Raw genomic sequence first — 21,881 nt, forward strand, 5'->3', positions numbered from 1 at the left:
CTTACTGTATAAGTAACTTAAAGGATGTACATAAAGAGGTAAATCTCCTAATAAGATGCAGGTAATCGGAAGTGATGAACACAGCACCTTCTAACAAGTGTGTATAGATGGTTTTTAAATGGCAGAACCATTTTCATAGACTCATGCAAATGCTGTGTGCTTGGCTAGGAATACTAACATAGCAGACACAGAAAAAAGAGAGATGTGATGAGAGTACGTATCCATGTCTGTCCTGCTGAGTTTGCAAAACATGGAGCGTGGAGCTTTTTTTTTTAAACTCTTTTTGAAGGTTTTATGTTCTTGTACCTTAGGGATTTAGAGACAAGAAGGACTTTAACTATTTCACCTTATACTCTGCTGTTAGAATCCCACCTGTCACACAAGATTTATATTTGCTTTGTTAAACAGCACAGGGTTATGTGAAACCCTTCTCTGTATAACTAGCTCTTAAGTAAATTAGGGAAGGGATACTTTCCTTTGTCCAATGTAGACAGACAATGCACTTCCAATATTAAAATTGGAAAATACCTATTGAAAGAGCCCAGATCCATTTTTTCTGCTCCTGGTGTGAAGTACTGAATTATGTTTTAGAACATATAGTTTGGAATAGAACCACCAAGAGAAAATTATTGCTAAATTAAATCATAAGAGGTTTAATTGATTAGCCAAAAAGATGTATGAAATTCTGTGAGAACTAATTAAAAAAAATTGCAGAAACTAGAATTTCTTTATAAACGTCAGACCTAGTTTTAATGAGTGATAATTTCAAATAATTTTACTTTAAAGAAAACATTTTTTTGCTTTTTTTATTAAGCATGACAGTAAAGTATATTAAGATAAAGCAAAACCGTCACATGGAGGCTAGACAAAGCAGCACAACAGAAGAAAAAGAGCCCCAAGAGCAGGGACAAGAATCAGAGACCCAGTCATTCACACACTCAAGAGTCCCATAATAATACTAAGCTAATAGCTAAAATATAATCAGTGCCCATGTGTATGTGCGCACACGCACACACACACTCACACTCACACACACACACTCACGCACACACACACACACACACACACACTCACACACACTCACACACACTCACACACACACACACACACACACTCACTCACTCACCGAGGACTTGCTGCAGACACATGCAGACACTGTGCGCTGCTTCAGTCTCTGTGACTTTATATGAGCCTTGACTCATACGGCCTTGTTCTCCTGGTGTGCTCTATTTCCGTTGGTTCTGACACTCGTTCTGCTCCCTCTTCCAAGGGCTTCCCTCAGCTCTGAGGGAAAGGATTTGATGGAGACATCCTGGTTAGAGTTGTGTATTACAAGGGCTTAAAGAAAACATGATTAAACTATAAGATATAACTAGAAAACCACATGTGATTCTTCGGTGTTACTCAGTGACTTAGAAAAACTATCAAATGGTCACTGGCGTATTCAAGATAAAGTAGGCCATTATTCTCAATAATACCACCAATCTCAAGAGGTAATCTCTTGTTTTGGATACTGAAACAAAAAGAGAATTTAACTGTTATTTTTGTGTGTATAGTAAGCATACACAAATTAAAGATATTTATGAATTTCCAGGAAGAATTCAGAATTACGCTCCAGCTTTCTCAATGTTGGGTTATTTAAACGAGCATCTGCAGTTGAAGAGGGAAGCAGCAGAGGCATACCAAAGGTAGGCAATGCTTTCTGCACAGCATTCATCGTGTTGTCAGTATTCCTTTGAAGTTCAGTCTCTTGACAAAAGAAATAATGCAGTTTTGACACCTGTCCTGATCCTCCTTGTATTACCTTGTGGAAGGTGAAAAGATGCAGTTCCAAATTCCAGCTGTATTTTATGTTCTGTTGGCTAGGCGATGGGGGACAGAGAAGGGCAAAAAAACAAAGGCTATAGATTTCGCTTTTAAAAATCTATCCCCTTTAGTCAGACAAGAAACAACAACAACATGAATATTTGCTTGACTCACCTTATTATCTGTTACGTATTTATGCCTGTGGAATTCTGTGTGCCAAGCAGTATCCTTGGCATGAGAAATTTATCAGGGAATTAAAGCAGACAGAGGCCCTATTCTCCAGGACCTCCTCAACTGGAGATACTCAGTAAGCTAATAATACCTGGTTAGTAATAGTAGCTAAGGAAGAGTTAGAGTAGGTCTAGTGTTAGAGAATGTGGGACAGCACATTTTCGATGGAGTGAGAGCAAGTACTCCCAAACAGGAATGGTTTTCCATATTGAGCAAACTGCTAGTGTGCTAGAGGGGAATGGCCAGCCTGGAGCCTGGTCAGAATGAAAGAAACTAGTGTTCTCTCTATGAGGTAATGGTAGGTGAGTGTGAAAATAACTACTGCTCTCATGAGTAACTACAGAATAATGTTAAAAGAGCTGATTGCTTAGCTTTAAGACACAACACTGCTTCAAATATATGTCAGTATTCAGAAGACATCTGGTCAGATGTAATGAAGTATACCAAATACTTAACTTTTGTGGATTCGCATGCAGTTCAAAGGAATAATCACTAGATGGTACTGGAGGCTGTATAATGAAGTTCTTTTTCCAGGTGATGGAGAAACGTTTATAAAACAAAACAAAAACCCCACAATTTTCTTCTTATAATGTCAGTAAACTTAGAGTAATTAAAACATATAATATAGCAGTTAACACATAAGACTAGACAGCTTAAGGTGTTTGCTACCTTTTTGAGTGTGCTCTTGCTATTGTAGACATGCTGACTCTGGCATCACTGTACCTCAGGCTTCAAGTGGTGACCCCACGGTCACTTGATATGTACTTCTCCTTTTCTACTGACCATAGCAACTGTCTTATATGTTATGATGTTTGAGGCTTGAGACACAAATAGTGCATAAATTCAACCAGAAGTGTAGTTTTAATCTCTGTAGCATTTTTTGTGCTACCTGAGCAAATTGTTTTTCATGCAATGTCAAGTAGCTAAAAAGCCTTTCTTAGATATTTCTCCTGTCAGATCCTCTTTAAAGAGAAAAGAAAGAGGGCTGGAGGGATGGCTCATGAGATCTGGTGCCTTCTTCTAGCATGCATGCAGAACACTGTATACATAACAAACAAGCAAATAAACAAGAGGAAAGAAAGAAACCATTAAAAAAAAAGCTTAGCTTTTAGGACATTTCCCCCTTTCCTACAGAGAACACAATGGGAGAAGAAAATGTTGGCTTTAGCTATTGGTAAATGTATTCTAAGCCTAGAGGAACCTCTTATGTTTTCCCTTAACTCATTGTCTTTCAGTGTTTCTGTGTGTATAGCCTCAAGAGCACATGAAAGCATTCTATTTTCTGCTTTCCTACAGAAATATTTTTAAGAGTGTCTTCTGTAAACTTCAGTGTATCAAAATATACCATTGCTATGGTCATTGCCTATGTTTAGATTACAAATTTTAGAATTTCTATAACTCACAGGCAATAATAAATGGCTTTACTTGTGAAGAAAAGAACAAGAAGGTTATTTTTTACTGGCAACTTAAAATTTAAATATATTTGAGTGCCTCTGTGGTATTAACTTACTGAAATATGAATAAGCTTCCATAAGTAGCATTGAAGAATTAGTAGAATTGGAAGAAAAGAATATTAATCCATGGATTTGGCTGAGAAAGAATGAGTAAAACAAAATATTTCGCATAGAAAATCTAAATTACCTTGTCCTTTCTTTTAAAGGGCAGCTGCGCTGTTACGATCTGCCGAAGACCAACATACTTACAATGTTACAGTGAGAAACTGGGGCAGATTATTATGGTAAGGCTATTTTCCCTCATTAGTTCTGGGAATCTATTTCTCAGGGAAAATTGGGGCACTATAAACGTGAAAACTAGTGTCCAGCGCACTGGGATACATTATTCTGAGTGCCAGAATGTGCTAAACTCTCTGCTCCCTTAAAACGTAGTGTGAATGTGTCTTGTGAAAAGTGAGGTTGGAGCAGATGCTTATGAACTGGATGAGGAACGCTTGTGAGCAAGGTGGTCGTTTTCTCTAAGGAAGCCCACTTATCTCATTGGGGAATTGGATTTATCCTAATTGGCTCTATATTTTAGTTGGGAGTGAGTATTGTGGTCTAGGAGCTCCTTCACACAGTCCTAAGGAGTTCAGGCAGTGGAGCTAAGACCTTCCCTTGAGTTCTCGAAGTCTTCTGACTTAGAGAAGGATAGGCAGACTGGTTGCTTCAGGGGGTCAAGGTAAAGCCCGAGTGCAGAGGTTCAGGGAGAAGGTTTGTGACTCGTGAGTGAGTTCTCTGCTTTGGAGTTGCCCTCAACTTGAGTGGTCTAGTTCCAGTACTTTCACTTGAGCTGGGAGCGTTAGGTTCGCCCCTCCATCTTCCAAGGAGCTCACGGGGAGGCAGGAGGTGGCCAGTTCCTTCCTATCACCACCGCAACTGGGTCAATCCATTCATCAATCCAACCGTGGTTGCCTATTCCTTCAAACTGTTTCATTTGGGTAGTAGGTAGAACTCTGTTAATTGCAGGGAGTTGTTGAAACAGAGGAAACCTAGCCTGAGAAACTGTAGCTTATCTTCTCCTTAGCTTTGATATTTCATATAAATTTTTTTTTTTGCAGAAAATTTTACCTTCTGTAGAAACTTGGTCATCTATTTTCTTTTTTTAAAAAAGATTTTTATTTCATGTGACTGTATATGCAAAGTCTGTGCAGATGCCAGAAATGATGTTTCTGCAAGCTAAGTTAACAGGAGTACTGAGCCCTGCTAGGCACTGACTTGGGTCCTTTGTAAGAGCAGTATATGCTTTAACCACTGAGCATTTCTTCAGCCCCCCCCCCCCTTTTTTATTATGAAATAAAATAATCTTGGACACAGGCATATGGCAAATAATAAACTATGGTATGTAAATTGATGAATAGTCGCCACTTGTGTAACACATTAAAATTCTGTCAGTTTGCTTCAGGTTTTCTTTTAAAAGAAAAAGCCATAAAGCTGAAGTCTCCTTACTCCTTTTCCTGAATTTTTTCCCTGTATACATTTCTGAAAAGAGTTTTTATTTAAAGAAATGTATATGCACATTATAGCTTAGACTTTTCACCAAACCTACTTCATTAAGGGTTCTTAAACACCTTTACCTCCCTTCCAAACCTCCCTCCACCCCATAGGTAGGAGATTAATAGGGAAAATGGCTATAGACTTTATCTACTTCCTGATGATTAGGGTCGATGGGTCTTTAGGGCATTACCAAACTCAGGCATCAGGACACCAGCAGTCCAGTCCAAAGGCCAACACCAAGCAGCAGCACCAAGTCAGCCGCGAGACTCAGCTGGAGTGCCCTGAGAAGCTCTCTGGAGCATTGCCCTCTGCGAAGTCGAGTGTCAAAGCACGAAGGTCAGCGCAGCAGTGTTGATGCAAAAAGCCATGTCTCACTGTGTGGGGGCCTCTATATATGTCCTCTCCTCACAGTCCACTCATGGATGTCCTCAGCTGGCCAAAGCCACACACGTGAGCGCTCACAGCAAAATATCACATAACCAAACTGAGACTTCAAAGAAACCAGAAATTTCCACTTCAGCACATATTTACAAAAAAATCCACCTACATCAAAGGATACCCTTTCTTTAAAATTAGAGCTTAATTTATTTTTCATCTTTACAAAAGTAATATTAGAAGCAAAGTTTGCTTTTTTTAAACTTCTGCTTACAGCTTTAAAGATTAAAATGCTTTTATAACACATTTTGTAACATTTATAAAAAACTTTTGGATTATAGTGATAAATACCAGAATGGAGAATCTCAGAAATAGTAGTTTAGATAACATTTGGGGCTAGAAAGATGACTCAGCAGTTAAGAGTGCTTCCTGCTCTTTAGAGGTTGTGAGTTTAGGTCCCAGCATCCATGGGAAGCACCAACATACATGTGACAGACTCACACAGACAGACACATGTCCATGAATTCAAGATCTTTAGGTGATGGCAGCCGAGCTTGTGTGACTTCATGGAAGATAAGCAGCCAGCTATTATGCTACTGTGATCCCTAATGCGTGTTAGTTTTTCTTATTAGATTGACAACAAAACAATAAAATTTCCTGTGTGGAATTTTATTGTGTCTGTATGCCATCCAAAGAGTGTTGTGTGGGTAAGTAGTTTTCAGGAAGGCTAGGTTTTCATTCTTGACTTTGACTAAAGATTTAGAATTTACTGGAGATTCTAGATTTACACTCAGCATATATTTAACTAACAGTAAGCTTAGAAAATTACAATTTTTTTTTTTTTTTTTTTTTTTACAAAAGCCAGCCTGAAATTATTCTTATAACTTGAGATTTAAGTAAAGTTTGTTAAGGTTAAAAAAACCTTAGCTCTTTTTTTTTTTTTTTTTTTTTTTTAACCTTAAAGAGCTAAAGAGCTTAACAGAGTGATTTGAGTTTAGCAGGGGCAGAAATTTTTACATATAATTTAAGAGAAAAAATGTGAAGTTAAGTCATTCTGGTCTACTCTACTTATGGTGTGCCTGGTATTTTAAATCTTTTCAACAACCTGAGTAATATTATATTTTATTTACTAAATTACTGTAAAAAAGGATATGAAGATGAGTCATTAAGAGTGATTGAGTGGGCTGGAGAGATGGCTCAGAGGTTAAGAGCACTGCTGACTCTTCCAGAGGTCTTGAATTCAATTCCCAGCAAATGCATGGTGGCTAATGACCATCTATAATGAGATCTGGTGCCCTTTTCTGGTATTCAGGTGTACATGCAGACAGAACATTGTATATATAATAAAATAAGTAAATCTTAAAAAAAGAGTGATTGAGTGATTATATCTGCATACTTTTGTAAAACCAAAATTAATATTTTTATCTTTTTTAAAATTTTTTATTTTATTTTTATATTAATCACAGGTTGTTTACTTTGTATCCCAGCCATAGCCCCCTCCCTCATTCCTTCCCAATCCCACCCTCTCTCCCTTATCTCTTCCTTGCCCCTTTCCAAGTCCACTGCTAGGGGAGGTCTTCCTCCCCTTCCATTTGACCCTAGCTTATTAGGTATCTCTAGGACTAGCTGCCATGTCCTCCTCAGTGGCCTAGCAAGACTGTTCCTACCTCGGGGGTGGGGAGGTAAAGGAGCCAGTCGTTGAGTTCATGTCAGAAATAGTTCCTGTTCCCCTTACTAGGGCACCCACTCCCACTTGGTTACTGAGCTATCATGGGCTTCATTTGAGCAGGGGTTCTAGGTTATATCCATACATGGTCCTTGGTTGGAGAAACAGTCTCATAGAGGGCCCCCGTGCCCTGATATATTTTGTCCTTGTGGAGCTCCTGTCCTCTCTAGGTCATACTAACTCCTCCTTCTTTCATATGATTCTCTGCACTCTGCCCAAGGTTTAGTTATGAGTCTTAGTATCTGCTTTGATACACTGCTAGGTAGAGTATTTCAGAGGCCCTTTGCAGTAGGCTTCTGTCCTGTTACTTGTTTTCTCCTACTTCCCCTGTCCATCCCATTTGTCTTTCTAGGTGAGGATTGATCAACTTACTCTGGGTCGTCTTTCTTGTTTATCTTCTTTAATATTTTTATCTTAAGTAAGTGTGCTTATTTCTTAGCTCCATTGGTGAATATGACAAAGCTATCCAGGCCTTTAAGTTAACACCCCTTGAGGAACTGGAGGACCTCATAGGTTTTGCACTGGCATTGTTTATGAAGGGACTATATAAGGAGAGCAACAAAGGTAAGTAATCAGATCACTTGAAGCTTTTGCAGTATTTTAATTAGTTAAAATTTTTTAAATGTTATATGTATAAGTGCATGTATGTCAGTTCATGATTGTGTGCCTGATGTTCTTGAAGGCCAGAAGAAGGTGTTGAATTTCCTGGGACTGGAGTTAAGGACATTTGTGAACTATTGTGTGGGTGCTGGGAATTAACCTTGATCCTCAGGAAGAGCAGTCAGTGTTCTTAGCTGCTAAGCCTTTTCTTCAGCCCTGGCGCTGCAGTATCTGCTAAAACCTGACTAGGAGTCAGGAGCCATATGTGTCCTCTCATTAGTATGCTCTCATGAATAATCCTTGAGCTGAGCATCCATTGTACATTTGAGGAGACTAAGGCACAGGCCTTTGTGATGGATATGTAGGTTAGCATTTGAAGACAGATACTTAGTATTCTGTACTGCTTAAATGAAGTTTTTGTTAAGTGAAAGCTTGAACTTTTGTTAGTAATACATTTTTATTTCTCCAAAAATGTTAACTGAGGAAGTTCTGATACGCCTGGGTTCTACCACGGCATGTATAGTGTACTTAAATATTCTCTGCTCAGTGCCTGTGACGATCTGTACTGGGAATATGATTACACATTAGTGCTTCCAGGTCTCCTTTTCTACCTCAGGTGACTTACCTCACAGTATATCTGCAGGCAGAGGTGGGGACTGTTACCTGAAGAATGTAAGGTACCCTCAGAGTCACTGTGAAATAGCTAAACCATGGTAGGCTTTATTCTGTCTGCTTGAAAATAATAGAACAAGAAAGATGGAATTTTAGTCAGATCTTATTTGAAAAATGGGATTAGGAAGGGGGAATTGTCATATTTTGTTAGTGAGAATTGCTTTTATTTTGCTTGCTTTCTTCTCTATACTAGCCTATGAGAGAGCCTTGAGTGTTGTTAAATCAGAGCAAGACAAAGCTCATATTCTGACAGCTCTGGCAATAACAGAATACAAACAAGGAAAAATGGATGCAGCTAAGTCGTTGCTTTTCAAATGGTATGTATAGCTGACTTTAACACTTGTAGATCAGATCCTTAAAACATTGGAGATAAGATTTGAATAATATAAAGTAAGGTTCTAAATGTTTTAGGGCTGTCTAAGTAAATGGAAGGAATTTGACCTACCTTGTTCTAAACTGACAGTCACAGTTGGAGTTAACTATCATGGCTGAATGCATAGCTTTGTATCTGTCTAAAGCTGCTTATTTGTTTTCAAGAATAAGTGACCTAGGGACTCTAAACTGACTTGCTCTCCGGTTGCTGAGATCCTCAGAGAGGCTTTACCCCTTCCTTCCTTCCTTCCCCTTCAAGTTAACCTGAGAACAGGTTTCTCTAAAGCTACCTGTGGGACATCCATGCTTCTGCTTTCAGAACAAGTTAGGATGAGATCCTGTGAGAACAGGGGTATTTATACCATGCTTGCTGAGTTCTTGAAGCTTGTTTGGTTTTAGAAAGCTGGCTGTAATTCCTCTAGTTTGAGTAGTGCAAATCCTCCTCGGAAAGAACCCTTCCTCATTGCAGGAAGCTTATGGTCCCACCGTCACACATGGGAAGACTCCTTGGTTCCTGTGACAAGGAAAACATGGGCTTGATAACTGCCCCTCAGCCCCCAAGGGAAGAACTTCTGTTACACTGGAAATTTCTCCCCAGAAACTTCACTGACCTTGACTGCCTGATGTGCCATGATAAGAAGAGGCACTCGGATCATGCAGATACAAAAAATGGAGAGGTTTCTGACCCTCCAAGCAGTTAGGGAAAGTGATAAGATGTTTTGAAAATGGCTTTCAGTTACAGCCCTGTGTGACTTCACTGGGAAGGGCTGAGAACCCTTTCTCCAGTGCCAGCCTTACTGGGCCCTGGGTCTCTTTTCTCCCTAGACTATAAGCATGCAAGGTCAGGTTCGTGCTGAGGAGACCAGAGGACCTTCTCAGTCTCTCAGCTGTAGCTCCTCTGGCAAGGAGAGGCTCCCGCCAGAAGCCACCCATCAGGCCCTTGGTGCACTGAACCCTGGTGCTTCTGGTGTTTGCTGTCCCTGCCCTGACTGTGGGACTGCCTTGCTTTCCTGCAAAGCGGGTTGTGCCCCCAGGAAACAGCCACCTCTCCCTCATTTCAATCTGGGGAGACAAAGGAGAGCTGCCTCTGAGCTGCCCTTTTCTGACCTTCCTTTAATAAAATAGGATTTTATTAAAACTAAATATCTCACTAAAATTGTTCTCATCATTTACCTAAAACTGAGACCCAAAGAAGACAATTTATATTGTTTCTAAAACTTAGACATAATGACATAAAATGAGATTTGCCAATTTATGCTGTGAAAGGCCATTGTTATTTTGCTCTAGTCAGATAATTATTATCTTTCAACGTAAATAAAATATATATTAAGCATAAAATTGGCTTATTTTGATGAATCTTTAAGTAAATAAATTTTTGTATTAAGTAAAACCTCCTAATAGGTATTAGACCACTGTATTAATGGCTAACAGACTACTAAATGTTTATTTATAGCTCTATTTTAAAGGAAGCGACCACAGAAAGCCTTCAGGCACTGTGTGCTCTAGGGTTGGCAGTGCAGGACGTCACACTGTCAAAAGCAGCACTTAATGAGTTACTGAAGCATATCAAACACAAAAACGATTATCACAGATGCCTTCTCACGTCAGCAATTTATGCACTCCAAGGCCGCAGTGTGGCAGTGCAAAGGCAGGTGTCCAAGGCTGTCCACAGGTGAGCATCATTTGGGGACTAATTCTATCTGATGGGATTACGTTCAACTTTTGGGCTTTGTTATGACTATCGAGTGAATTAGGAGTCTCGTTTTGGAACCCAGACTGCCTTTTATTCTGGTCAGTTGGTGAATCTTTTTCTTTATTTCGATGAAGCTCCACTTATTTTGATACAAAAGTCTGAAACTCCTCAGTTTGTAATATCGTCAGTTCATTCCCTGATATGTAACAATACATATCTGTAGACCAGGCTGGCCTCTGAGTTTGAGGCCAGCCTGGTCTATAGAGAGAGACCCTGTTTCAAAGAAGAATCATATGTTTAATGGTAGTTATCTGTATTTGCATATGTTTTACTTTTAATTCTTATAACTTGTGCTGCTAGGTACATTAACTTTTTCTTACATTTGTTTTGGCGTGGGTGAGTGAGGTATACGCCAGTAGCACCTGTGTGTAACACAGAAGAACAGTTGCGGGAGTTGCTTCTCTCTTAACCCGTACAGCTCCAGCTGGTTATGGGTTCCCACGGATTCTCAGCCTGTGGATCACAACCCCTTTGGCAAACCTCTGTCTTCAGAAATACCCACAGCATGATTCATAATAGTAGCAAAATTACAGTTATGAAGTAGCAACAAAAATAATATTATGGTTGGGGTCAGCCCAAGATGAGGAACTGTATTAAAGGGTCATAGCATTAGGAAGGTTGAAAGCCACAACTTCAGGTAAGGTCAAGTACCTTAACCCACTGAGTCATCTCTCTGGCCAAATTAAAAAGAAATAATGTGCCGTATTTTTCTTAGAGTTCCATCCGCCTGCTGAAAAATGTAGTTCATCCTGTTTCTTTAAATTTCTTTGTAGTTCCTTTGCACACATGCGCTACATTTTCTTCACCGTTTTTTTCTCATAATTTTGTGACCATAACATTTGATTTTTTTCCCTTCATGTTTTAGCAACATAAGAACTCTTAGTGTTTATAGAATATAGTATAATATGCTTTCAAAAAATATAAGATATTTTCAGTTAAATGTGGGCAAATGATATGAACTTGCTGAGGTGTCTAAAAGATTTTAGGCATACTATATTTGCTGAGCTTTTTGTGGTTAAAGTAGCTCCTACCTTTAAGTTGAGTGTTTTTGACGTTTTCTCTAGTAACCCTGCTGACCCTGCTCTTTGGTCCTTGCTATCTCGAGTTGTTGCTCAGTATACTCAACAGAATGCAAAGGTGAGTCATGTCTGTATTTCTGCCTGTGCTGTGTTAAATATATATATGCATATATACACTTATACAAATGTATATATATTCACATGTATGTGCACAGAGAGAGAGAGAGGAGGAGAGACAGAGAGAGAACTCCTCACTGTATAGCTCTGCTTGGTCTGGAATTTTCTATGTAGACCAGGTTGGATTTAGACTTAAAGATTCTACATGCCTGTGCCTTTGAGCACATTGATTAACGGCATCAGCCATCTTAACCCACCTTAAGTATAGTTTTAATATAGCATTTTTCTTTAAAATAGTAAGTACAATGAAGAGAACATCATCATTTAATCAATTCCTATTTGCACAAATACTAGACTGAGTACCCTCCATGTACTTGCAAACTGTTCTGAATATTATGGACACTACAGAGTAGAAGGGCCCTTATGTTCTGAAAATAGAATGATTATATCAATGCCTGTATGAATAAGTAACATGCATAACAAGTAAGCATTAGTGATTGTGTTTTCTAAGTTTCCCAAAATCCTCTTATTTAAAAATCATCCAGAGGTAATAATAAAAACACTCCTAATGTCTAAAATCTCAATATAAGCATGAAGTCAATGTTTTGTAAGGAATTACATACTGTATTTTGTCATAATTTTCAGGTATCTATATTTCATTAGTTTCTGCCATTCACTTAAGTGGTTGGCAAACAATAGCAACAGCTAATTTGTTTTGAAGACTTATTTAGTAATAATTCTGATATGTAAAGTCTTTATAGATTTGTTTTTATTGTCCATTGTTCCTCTTGATTTTTACTCAGGGTAGCTTTAGTTGTGTGTTTGACTGACTATATTTTCTGGAACATTATTTGTAGACATAATTTGAACCTCAGGATTAAAATAGCTTCATATGAAAGAATTTGTACTTGTTTCTGTGAGATGTGTTGGCAGCCACATTCATAATTGGGGCTCATTGTTAGAGCAGGCTCTTCTATGCCTGGATCTCAAGCCATCCTTGGGAGGTTTAGCATATCCTGAGCTTTCCTATATACACCTCATTGTATGAGTCCTGGGCTTGTCCCGCTGGCGGAAGGGCCCATTATTAGGATCTACAAATGGTATAAATGATCTTTCGACTCTAATTTGTGTCTTTAGATTCTGCCCTTTTAACTTTCAGTTTGGGCTTGGTAAATAGCTTGTCAGTTATTCAGTACTTTTAGGAATATGTTTTTAAAATATTTCATGCCAGTGCTTTTGAAATGTTAACATGCTGTTTATTGATATCACCTAGTGCTGCTATAAATGCAGGTTATGACTTAGCAGGTCTGAGGCAGCACGGAGGGTCTGTGTCTAACAGCCTCCCAACACATGTCACAGGTTCTGATTCAGAGGCCTTTTGAGTAGTGGGTTTTAAGCTATTTTCAGTGGCTGCATTGGCTCGAAGGCTGTCAACTGTTAGACACTGAATGAACTGCTCACTATACCTGAGTTACTCTGCTACAGTTACAGATGTGTTTTCATTAGCAATTGTATGAAGTTTCTGTAATTACGGTCCACTTTCTAAAGAAGGAAGCTTAAGGCATTGAGGTTAAGTTAACTTGTGCAAAATCACAGTTGGTGGTGGTGATGGATTTTAAACCCACTCTGGAATCATCCTGTTCTGTCTGTTGTATTGCCATTTTTTCTTTTTTTATTTTTTATTTTTTTTTTGAGACAGGGTTTCTCTCTGTAGCCTTGGTTGTCCTGACTCACTTTGTAGACCAGGCTGGCCTCAAACTCACCTGCCTACCTCTGCCTCCCAGCTGCATTGCCTTTCTTTTAATACACTTTTGTTTTATATTGATACTTTATTTTAGCATTCTGTATTTGAAGTACAGTGTTGAAAGCATTGATGATGCACATTTCATATAAAATGCAGGGTGTAAAATACACGTGATGAAAACTATTGCATTTGCTGTTTTTTTTTTTTTTTTTTTTTTAGAAGAGTCACACAAACATTTTAATTGGTTTTCAAAAGATATTTATATGTAAATAAGTTTTTCCTTCAGTAAAGATTGTTGTGATCCCCATAGGAGCCTTCCCTCCCAGCCAGCTTGATGGAGAATGCTAGGGAGGCAGAGGCAGGAACCCTGTCTGATCTGAAACTTGCTGTTGTTTTGAGACAGAGTCTCATATGGCCCAAGCTGACCTAGAACTCACGGTATAGTCTAAAGTGGCCTTGAACTCATGGCAATACTTTTGCCTCAACATTCTGAGGGGTAGGACTATAAGCATGAACCATCATGTCTGGCAAAATCATTCTTATCTTTTTTTTTTTTTTAAGGTAAAAATTTCAGTAATTGAATTTCAGATATTTAGATTTCAAATTGACCTTCTCAAAACTCTGGTGGTATGTGTGTGCGTTTTTTGTTTTTCTGTTTTGTTTTGTTTTTTTAAGTCTTGACAGAAAGAGCCTTCATGGCACACTGACATTTAGTATTAAAGACTATGGAGGTCTTAAGATTCATATTTTCTTTCTTTGTTTTTACACTGAAGGACTTTATTACAGGAACTCATGCACTGCAGGAACCTGGAGGCAGGAGCTGATGCAGAGGCCATGGGGGTGCTATTTAGTAGCTTCTCCTTGTGGTTTGCTTTTTTACAGCCCAGGACCACCAGCCCAAGGATGGGGCCACGCACAGTGGGCCGGCTGGGCCCTTCCCATCAATCACTAAATAAGGAAATGTTCCCCAGGCTTACCTCAGCCTGATCTTAGTAAGGCTCGCTCCTCCCAGAGCACTGTAGCTTCTGTTATGTTGACGTAAGCCTAGCTGGCACACGCACTTTAACAATCACTTGTGTGCACTTGTCCACCACAAAAACATGAAAATTCCATGACAAAGTTAATACAGCTTTATACGCTTCTTCCTGACTCGTGTGACCTTGACCTGTATTCTGTTCTTTCTCATTACCTGATATCATCCTTTCTCTGCTTTCTGTTTGTTATACTGTACCCCATGAACATTTGTTTACACACATATGTTTACATTGCAGGTTAGGATCCACAAATAAGGGAGAACATATGGTTTATTTGTTTTTTTCTTTCTGACACAAGATGACATTCTCAAGTCTATTTTCATTTTTCTGTAAAAATATGATTTCATTTTTCTTCAGAGCTGAGCAGTATTCCATTTCATTCTGTCTGTCTGTCTGTCTTTGTATGTAGATATCTGATTTTTATTGTCAGTTCATCTGTTCATTGACAGCTAGGTATTTTCCAAGAATAAGCTATATTAGTGTTTATTATTCTTTACTCTCTCTGTTGTTCTTTCTTTCAGTATTTTTATATTGTTAGGTGCCCCTACAAAATCATCTTACTTTTGAGCTTTTAGTATTTTAATAGAAAAAGTGAAATGATCAAACTTGACAGGTTTCCTTTCTTAAAGCTATAATATGTCGATATGTACAGAGTTCACAAGTTGCAAGTTTTCTGAAAACTGAACTTCTCAAATGATTTGAAGGAAAGATTTATTAGTCTTACTGTTTTGTGGGAACTGCATTTGTCTAAACAGTGTGTTTTGTTATAGGGAGGGGCTGTAGCTGGCAGTGTGGCTCATATTCTGGATTCAAATCATGGAAAGGTTAGTTTTTGCTCTCATGCAAAGAAAATAAATATTTAACTTGTTAAATAGTATTAATAAATCAAAATATGTTCCTCATTGCTTTAGGATTTATATCATGTTAAATACAGGCCCTTTGGTTTTAAAAACAGGGAACTGTGAAGAGAATTGATAAACATACTTCTTTGTCTTCTTATTTAGAAGGCATTGTTATATACTGCAGTAAACCAGTTGGCCATGGGAAGCAGTACAGCAACAGAGGAAAATATTGCTCTAAAGACCATTCAAAAGGCAGCTTTTCTTTCTCCAGGTGAATATATTATAATCTATTTCATTAATCTAGATGTCATCAATTTTGCATTTCTGGGTTAAAAGAACACGGTTTGTAGTTTTATGATTTAAGAAATTTTAAGAATGTATTTTAAAGTTTTATATATATTATTTGATTATTACAATATACCAATTGTTTAAACAGGCTGATGAGAATGTTTTCTTAGTGATACCTTATTATCTGTTACTGAATATACAAGTGACATATTTTGAGGCTATTTTATTTCACTTTTTCCATAGCCTGGTTTAGTGTGGTTTGTATTTTATTTCAGTTTTCCATTGGTATGGTTTAGTGTGTTTTATCTTTGTCTACTAAATTGCTCAATATAGAATTTGTGTGTGTGGCTAACTTTGAGAAGTTGGGATATGTTTTGTATCATGTGTTACTTTTCTTGTTTTTATGACAGTACCTGACAAAAGCCACCCAAGGAAGGAGGGTTTACTCTTGGTCATAATTTGAAAGTCCAAGCAGTCTATCATGATGAGGAAGGCATAGTCTCAAGAGAGGCAGCTCAGCGTACTGCATTTAAGTCAGGAAGTAGAGCAAGATGCAAGGTGCCGCTCAGCTCACTCGCTGTCTCTCTGTTTGGCTGGCACCATAGCCTACACAGTGGCTCTGCCACATTGAGGGTATATCATTTCTCAAGTAGAGGTTAGAGGTGTTTGGAAAACACCATCAATGCACCCAAGAGAGTGCTTCAGTGACATTAACAAGATTAACTGACAGGTGTGGTAATGCTAGAAATGTAAAGCACCACCTGGGGCTGGAGAGGTGGCTCAGAGGTTAAGAGCACTGGGTGCTCTTCCAGGGGTCCTGAGCAGTTAACCATATGGTGGCTCATGACATCTGTAGTGGCATGTGAGTCCCTCTTCTTGTGTGCATGAAAACAGAGCACTCACATCCATAATCAATCAATCAATCTTTTACAAAGTCACCTCAGCTATTGTTAATTCTAGTAGGCTGTGCCGTATTTATGCCTTTGACCGTGTAGGTAGTGAGGAATTGCATTTTACCACCCCAGTGTGTTTCCGTTGTTACTACTGGAAAATGTTAAATGGCTAGAAGGCCACGTTCTATAGGGTTGTATGAAGTTTTACAGTTTTGTCTTAAATATGAAATACAGCTTCACACAGTTGTCTATTTCAGGGATATGTAATCACAGAAGCAGCATTCACTCAGCATTCTGAAATATCTTTCATGCTTTTCTGTTAGAACATATATTCAGTGTTGTATTTTTCCTTTGATTGTTACTTTTATTAAGAACCAAAAACCAAAACCAAAATGTGCTTATTTATCCTTAAACTAAGCCTTTGAAACAGGAACAGAGTAATAAAGATGAGTGTCTTCTTGAAACCAATTGCACTTTCCATAACAGCACAGTACTTTAGGAATTGAGCCAACCAGCTGTGGGACAGGAACTTAGACTAATTCTTCTATGAGATGTTCAGAATATTTACAAATCTTGAAGATTAGATATGCAAGTTAGCTTTCCTTTAAGGAAGTGAATATTTTTCTTAAGATATAACTACTTTTTCTTGGGAAAGGCATAAACTTCTATTTATGATAGTTTTGCAACTGCATGTTGAAATGAACAAGCCTTCTAACTGTATTTCTTGTTTAGATGACCCTGCTGTCTGGGCTGGGCTGATGGCAGCCTGCCATGCTGATGATAAACTGGCTTTGGTCAGCCACTCGCAGCCAAAAAGAGTAGATCCGTACTTGGCATTGCTTTCTGCTGTGTCTGCCTCACGTAAGATTTATTTTTATGTATTTACATGAAAAAATTTAATTGCATACAATATTTTTTATCATACTCTCATCCTTCTGTCAAGTCCTCCCAGATCCTACCTACGTTCCCACCCAATTTTATCTTCTTTCTCTCTAACGAAACAAAACAAAACAAAAAACAAGAAAAGAAAACCCTGAAATGACAAAAAATACCAAGCCATAACAACAACAAAGAAAAACAAAACAAAAAACCATGAAGTCCGTTCTTTCTTGGTCAACTGTTCCTGAGCATGGGTCATTCTCTGGAGTGGGGTTGATTTGCCCAGTGTCACTCCACTGGAGAAAACTGCTCTTCCAGCAGGTACCAATTGTAAATAGCTTTTTGGTTAGGGGTCTGACTTTGTGCCTCCTTCCCCTTATCTGTGCTGTGATTTTGTCTGACTTTAAATTTGTTTAGGTCTTGTGCATGCTGTCACAGTCTCTGTGGATTCATATTTGCATCAACCCTGTTTTTTTCCTTGGCGCCATCTACTACCTCTGGTTCTTAGAATCTTTTTGTGTCCCTTTTTACAGTGATCTCTGAACCTTTAGGGCAGAAGTTCAATAAGGACACCTCATTAAGAGCTGAGTGCTCCGAGGTCTCTTGCTGTCTATACATTGTCCAGTTGTGGGTTTCTGTGTTAAGTACTATCTACTGCAAAAAGAAGCTTCTCTGGAGAAGGCTGAATAATGTACACTGATCTATGGGTATAGTGATAAGCTATTAGGAGTCAGTTTGTTCAATTGTGCATTTAGCAGAATAATAGTAGTAGGTTTTTTTCCTAGGACTCACCACATCCCCAGTCTTATGTTTGGGGCTCACTAACAGTGTCCGGTGTGGATTCCATTTCATGAGGTAGGCCTTAAATCCATTTTTAAAGGAGTGGTTAGTTACCCCCACAATATTTGTGCTTCTATTACATCAGTATATCTTATAGGCCACAGGGCTTAGCCTGGTGAAATGATGATTACTTTTCTCCTCTGGTATTGTAAATAGTACTTTCCTGCACTATGCATTCTAGCCAGTAGAGGTAAAGATTCCAGTTGGACAATAGCTCCATTTCTCCTTGCTTGATAACACAGGTAAGTGGTGTCTTCAGCAAGAGGGCCTTGCTGTCCTTTTGTAGAGGGTAACCAATAGTACTAGCACCCTGTAATATTTGAGGGGTTGATCTACGGGCCAATGACTCAATAAAATGTAATCCTTTCCTGGTGCTGTGCGCTTTAATTGGTGGCATCTGCTGTCTGGTTGGGGCATTCTCTTCTCCCATTATATGGTAACTCCATTTAAATTTCTTTTACATTAGGGATCTTTTAGAGTAGTAAGTTTCCATATGGCTTTCCAAAACCTTTAGTGTTAGTTATTTCTTCCCATGTTCCCTCCTTTACCCTGCCTTCCCAATCTCTAGTCTGAAGTAGAATACGGTAGAAAATAGATACCTATTCATTGATTTATTTGTTGATTTCCTGAAAACACTGTTTGTACTGCCCTTTTGGGAAGCATGGCTTAATTTGCTAACTGAAATAGCATTCTGGAGAAAAGCTGAAATAATGGGTTGTTGCCCTTAACAACCTGCTGGCTGCCAAGTACATTTCTGTAAAATCTTGCTGGTTTGCCCATCGACCTTGTGTTTTAGAGGCTAAAAATGGGAATATAAACTGGATGCAAAACTGAAGCCTTTCAGGAGCTATCCTGGCTTCAGTCACACCTGCTCTGTTCCACTCTCACTGGTATGGTAGTGCTTTTGCCAGAAGGGGTTCTACAACATTCCCATTTCAAATAACTTGTAAAAAGCATTTGTATATATGGTTTAATTCAGATTTCACCAATGATTAAATCAAGAACATATACAGTGTTTCTATTCATGGTAATAAAAATGTATTTCATTTTCTCAAACTTGATTGAATGACACTGTTGCTGTCATTTTTGAGTCAACTGTTACATATTAGTAAACCAATAAAGGATACAAAGCCTTTTATGTAACTCTGAATTTTGATCAATGACTGTTATAACTTCCTTCCTCTCTAATTTTCATTTCACATTCTTGCAAAGTAGGTCCACTGACAACATAGTCATTCAATTTTTGTTTGAGAAAGCCTTTTTTTTTTTTTTTTAAGGATTTTTTTTCAGGGTACAGAATTGTAATTTCTCTCTTCTTTGTTAAAACTTTAAATATTTTATTCTCTTCTCTAGTTTCTGAGGAGAAGTTGGATATGGTCTTATCTCTCTTTTTCCCTTCTGACTTCTTGGTGGAGTGTTGACTTATCTTTGATTGTCTATGGTTTGAAGATAATGTAGCTGGATATAGTTGGGAGGATTTGTTTTTTTGGCTGGTGCTCATCTTTCTCAGTGTTTTCTGAGCTCCCTGACTGGTGATTGTGTCCATTGTTAATTTGGGGAAAATCTTTGTCATTATGGTTCTAAATATGTTCTCTTTTCTGGAATTCCCATTAGCTTTACTTAGATCTTTTGTAGCTGTCCTGTAGTTATTGAAAATTCCATTCTATTACAGTCAGTATATTTTTTTTCTTTTTGCTTTACTATTTGGATGATTTCAGTTCAGATATCTGAAGTTCAGAAATTCTTTTTTGTCTTCTTTTTTATTAATTTATTTTTTATTAATTACAATTTATTCACTTTGTATCCTAGCTGTAGCTCCCTTCCTTGTCCCCTCCCAATTTCACTTTCCCTCCCTCTTCTGCTCTCTGTCCCTCTCCCAGTCCCCTGATAGGGAGGACCTCCTCCCCTTCCATCTGACCCTAGCCTATCAGGTCTCATCAGGACTGGCTGCATTGTCTTCCTCTGTGGCCTAGTAAGGGTGCTCCTCCATCAGGTGGAGATGATCAAAGAGCCAGCCACTGAGTTCATGTTAGAGACAGTCCCAGTTCCCCTTATTAGGGAAGCCACTTTCAGAAATTATTTTCCCAGCAATCTCCAGTCTGTCAGTAACCTGTCATGAACACTCTATTCTTTTTGTAGTTTTGATTTCTGTGTTTTGTTGTGTCTGGGTTTTTCAGAGTCTGTGTTGCTCTTCTCTTGTATGTTGCCTGCTTAATTAATGGAAGCTTTACCATATTAATAATATCTGTTTAGTTCTAGCATCCCTACCATATTCCAGCATTAGTGCAGCGCTGATTATCTTTTTCGCTTGAACGCCTTTTTTCTTTATAGCTTTGTCAGGGCTAATGTAACTGTTGTAAGCCTTTGACAATGTGGTGGTAAGGTGGGGGTGGGGCACACTCGGAGGTCCTGTGAGTGAGTAGTTGCTGTCCCAGAGAGCCTGTGACTCTAATCTGTGACTACCACCGTCTTCTCAGTCTGTCCTTTACCCTCACTGTGGTAGAATAGGCTGCCTACAGCTGGCTACATTTGTCTTATGAATAGGAAGCCTAATAAGTTCCCCATCTTTTGCCAACAAACAACAAAATGTTAACTGGGAAATTCTTAAATATTTGGAAAACAGTAAACTTCCAAATAAATCAGACTAAATAATAAGTCCAAAAGAAAATTAGGAAATATTTTTAAGTGAGTTGGTATCCACGGTGTGTCAAAACTGTATAACATGACTAAAATACAGTTTAGAGGAAATATATAACATTAAATGGTTACATTAGGAAACATGAAAAACTTCCCTTAAATTAATGATGTCAACTTCTGTCTTAGGACTCTAAAAAAAAAAAAAGATAAGTTAAGCCCAGAGCAAGATGAAAAAAGAAAATGATAAAGGTAAAATAGAAATCTGTTAGATAAAAGAGAAAAATCAAGAAAATTTTTAAAATGTGGGTTTTATATTTATCACCCTGCACTAAACTAAAGTCTAAGTGAATCAATAACCTCAACATAAAACAAGATACTCTAAATCTATTAAATGAAAAAGTGGGGAAGAGCCTTGATCCCATTGGCATGGGAGACAACTTCCTGAACAGAACACCAACAGCACAGGCTCTAAGAGCAACAATCAATAAATGGGACCTCATGAAAATGAAAAGCTATAAAACAAAGGACACTGTCCTCAGAACAAAATGACAGCCTACGGATTAGGAAAGGATCTTCACCAACCCTATATCTGACAGAGGGCTACTATCCAGGATATATAAAGAACTTAAGAAATTTAACACCAACAAACCAAATAATCCAATTTAAAAATGGGGTACAGAGCTAATCAAAGAATTCTCAACAGAGGAATATCGAATGGTGGAAAACCATTTAAAGAAATGCTCAACCTCTGAAGTGATCAGGGAAATGCAAATCAAAATGACTCTAAGAATCCATCTTATACCCATCAGAATGGCTAAGATCAAAAACTCAAGTGATAGCACACACTGGCAGAGGATATAGAGGAAGGGCAACCCTCCTCCATTGCTGGTGGGAGTGCAAACTTGTACAATCACTTTGGAAATCAATCTGACACTTTCTCAGACAATTGGGAATAGTGCTACCTCAAGACCCAGCTATACCACTTCTGGACCTATACCCAAAAGATGCCCCACCATATAACAAGGACATTTGCTCAACTATGTTCATAGAAGCTTTATTCATA

General features: G+C 38.3%; 1 protein-coding gene across 2 annotated transcripts in view; it reads left to right on the forward strand.

Moving 5' to 3' along the window:
* The window catches only part of Skic3 (SKI3 subunit of superkiller complex), an 88,408-nt gene that overhangs the window by 46,066 nt on the left and 20,461 nt on the right, over positions 1-21,881 (forward strand). For both annotated transcript variants that reach the window (XM_055604000.1, XM_055604001.1), the window contains exons 29-37: positions 1,595-1,688; positions 3,698-3,775; positions 7,568-7,692; positions 8,594-8,717; positions 10,226-10,444; positions 11,590-11,662; positions 15,210-15,263; positions 15,444-15,552; positions 17,195-17,323. In XM_055604000.1, coding sequence (XP_055459975.1) covers positions 1,595-1,688; positions 3,698-3,775; positions 7,568-7,692; positions 8,594-8,717; positions 10,226-10,444; positions 11,590-11,662; positions 15,210-15,263; positions 15,444-15,552; positions 17,195-17,323 — 1,005 coding nt within the window. The remainder of the gene's footprint in view (positions 1-1,594; positions 1,689-3,697; positions 3,776-7,567; positions 7,693-8,593; positions 8,718-10,225; positions 10,445-11,589; positions 11,663-15,209; positions 15,264-15,443; positions 15,553-17,194; positions 17,324-21,881) is intronic.

Source organism: Psammomys obesus, unplaced genomic scaffold (genome assembly GCF_907164565.1).
Source record: "Psammomys obesus unplaced genomic scaffold, mPsaObe1.curated_primary_1811, whole genome shotgun sequence".
Classification (NCBI taxonomy): Eukaryota; Metazoa; Chordata; class Mammalia; order Rodentia; family Muridae; genus Psammomys; species Psammomys obesus.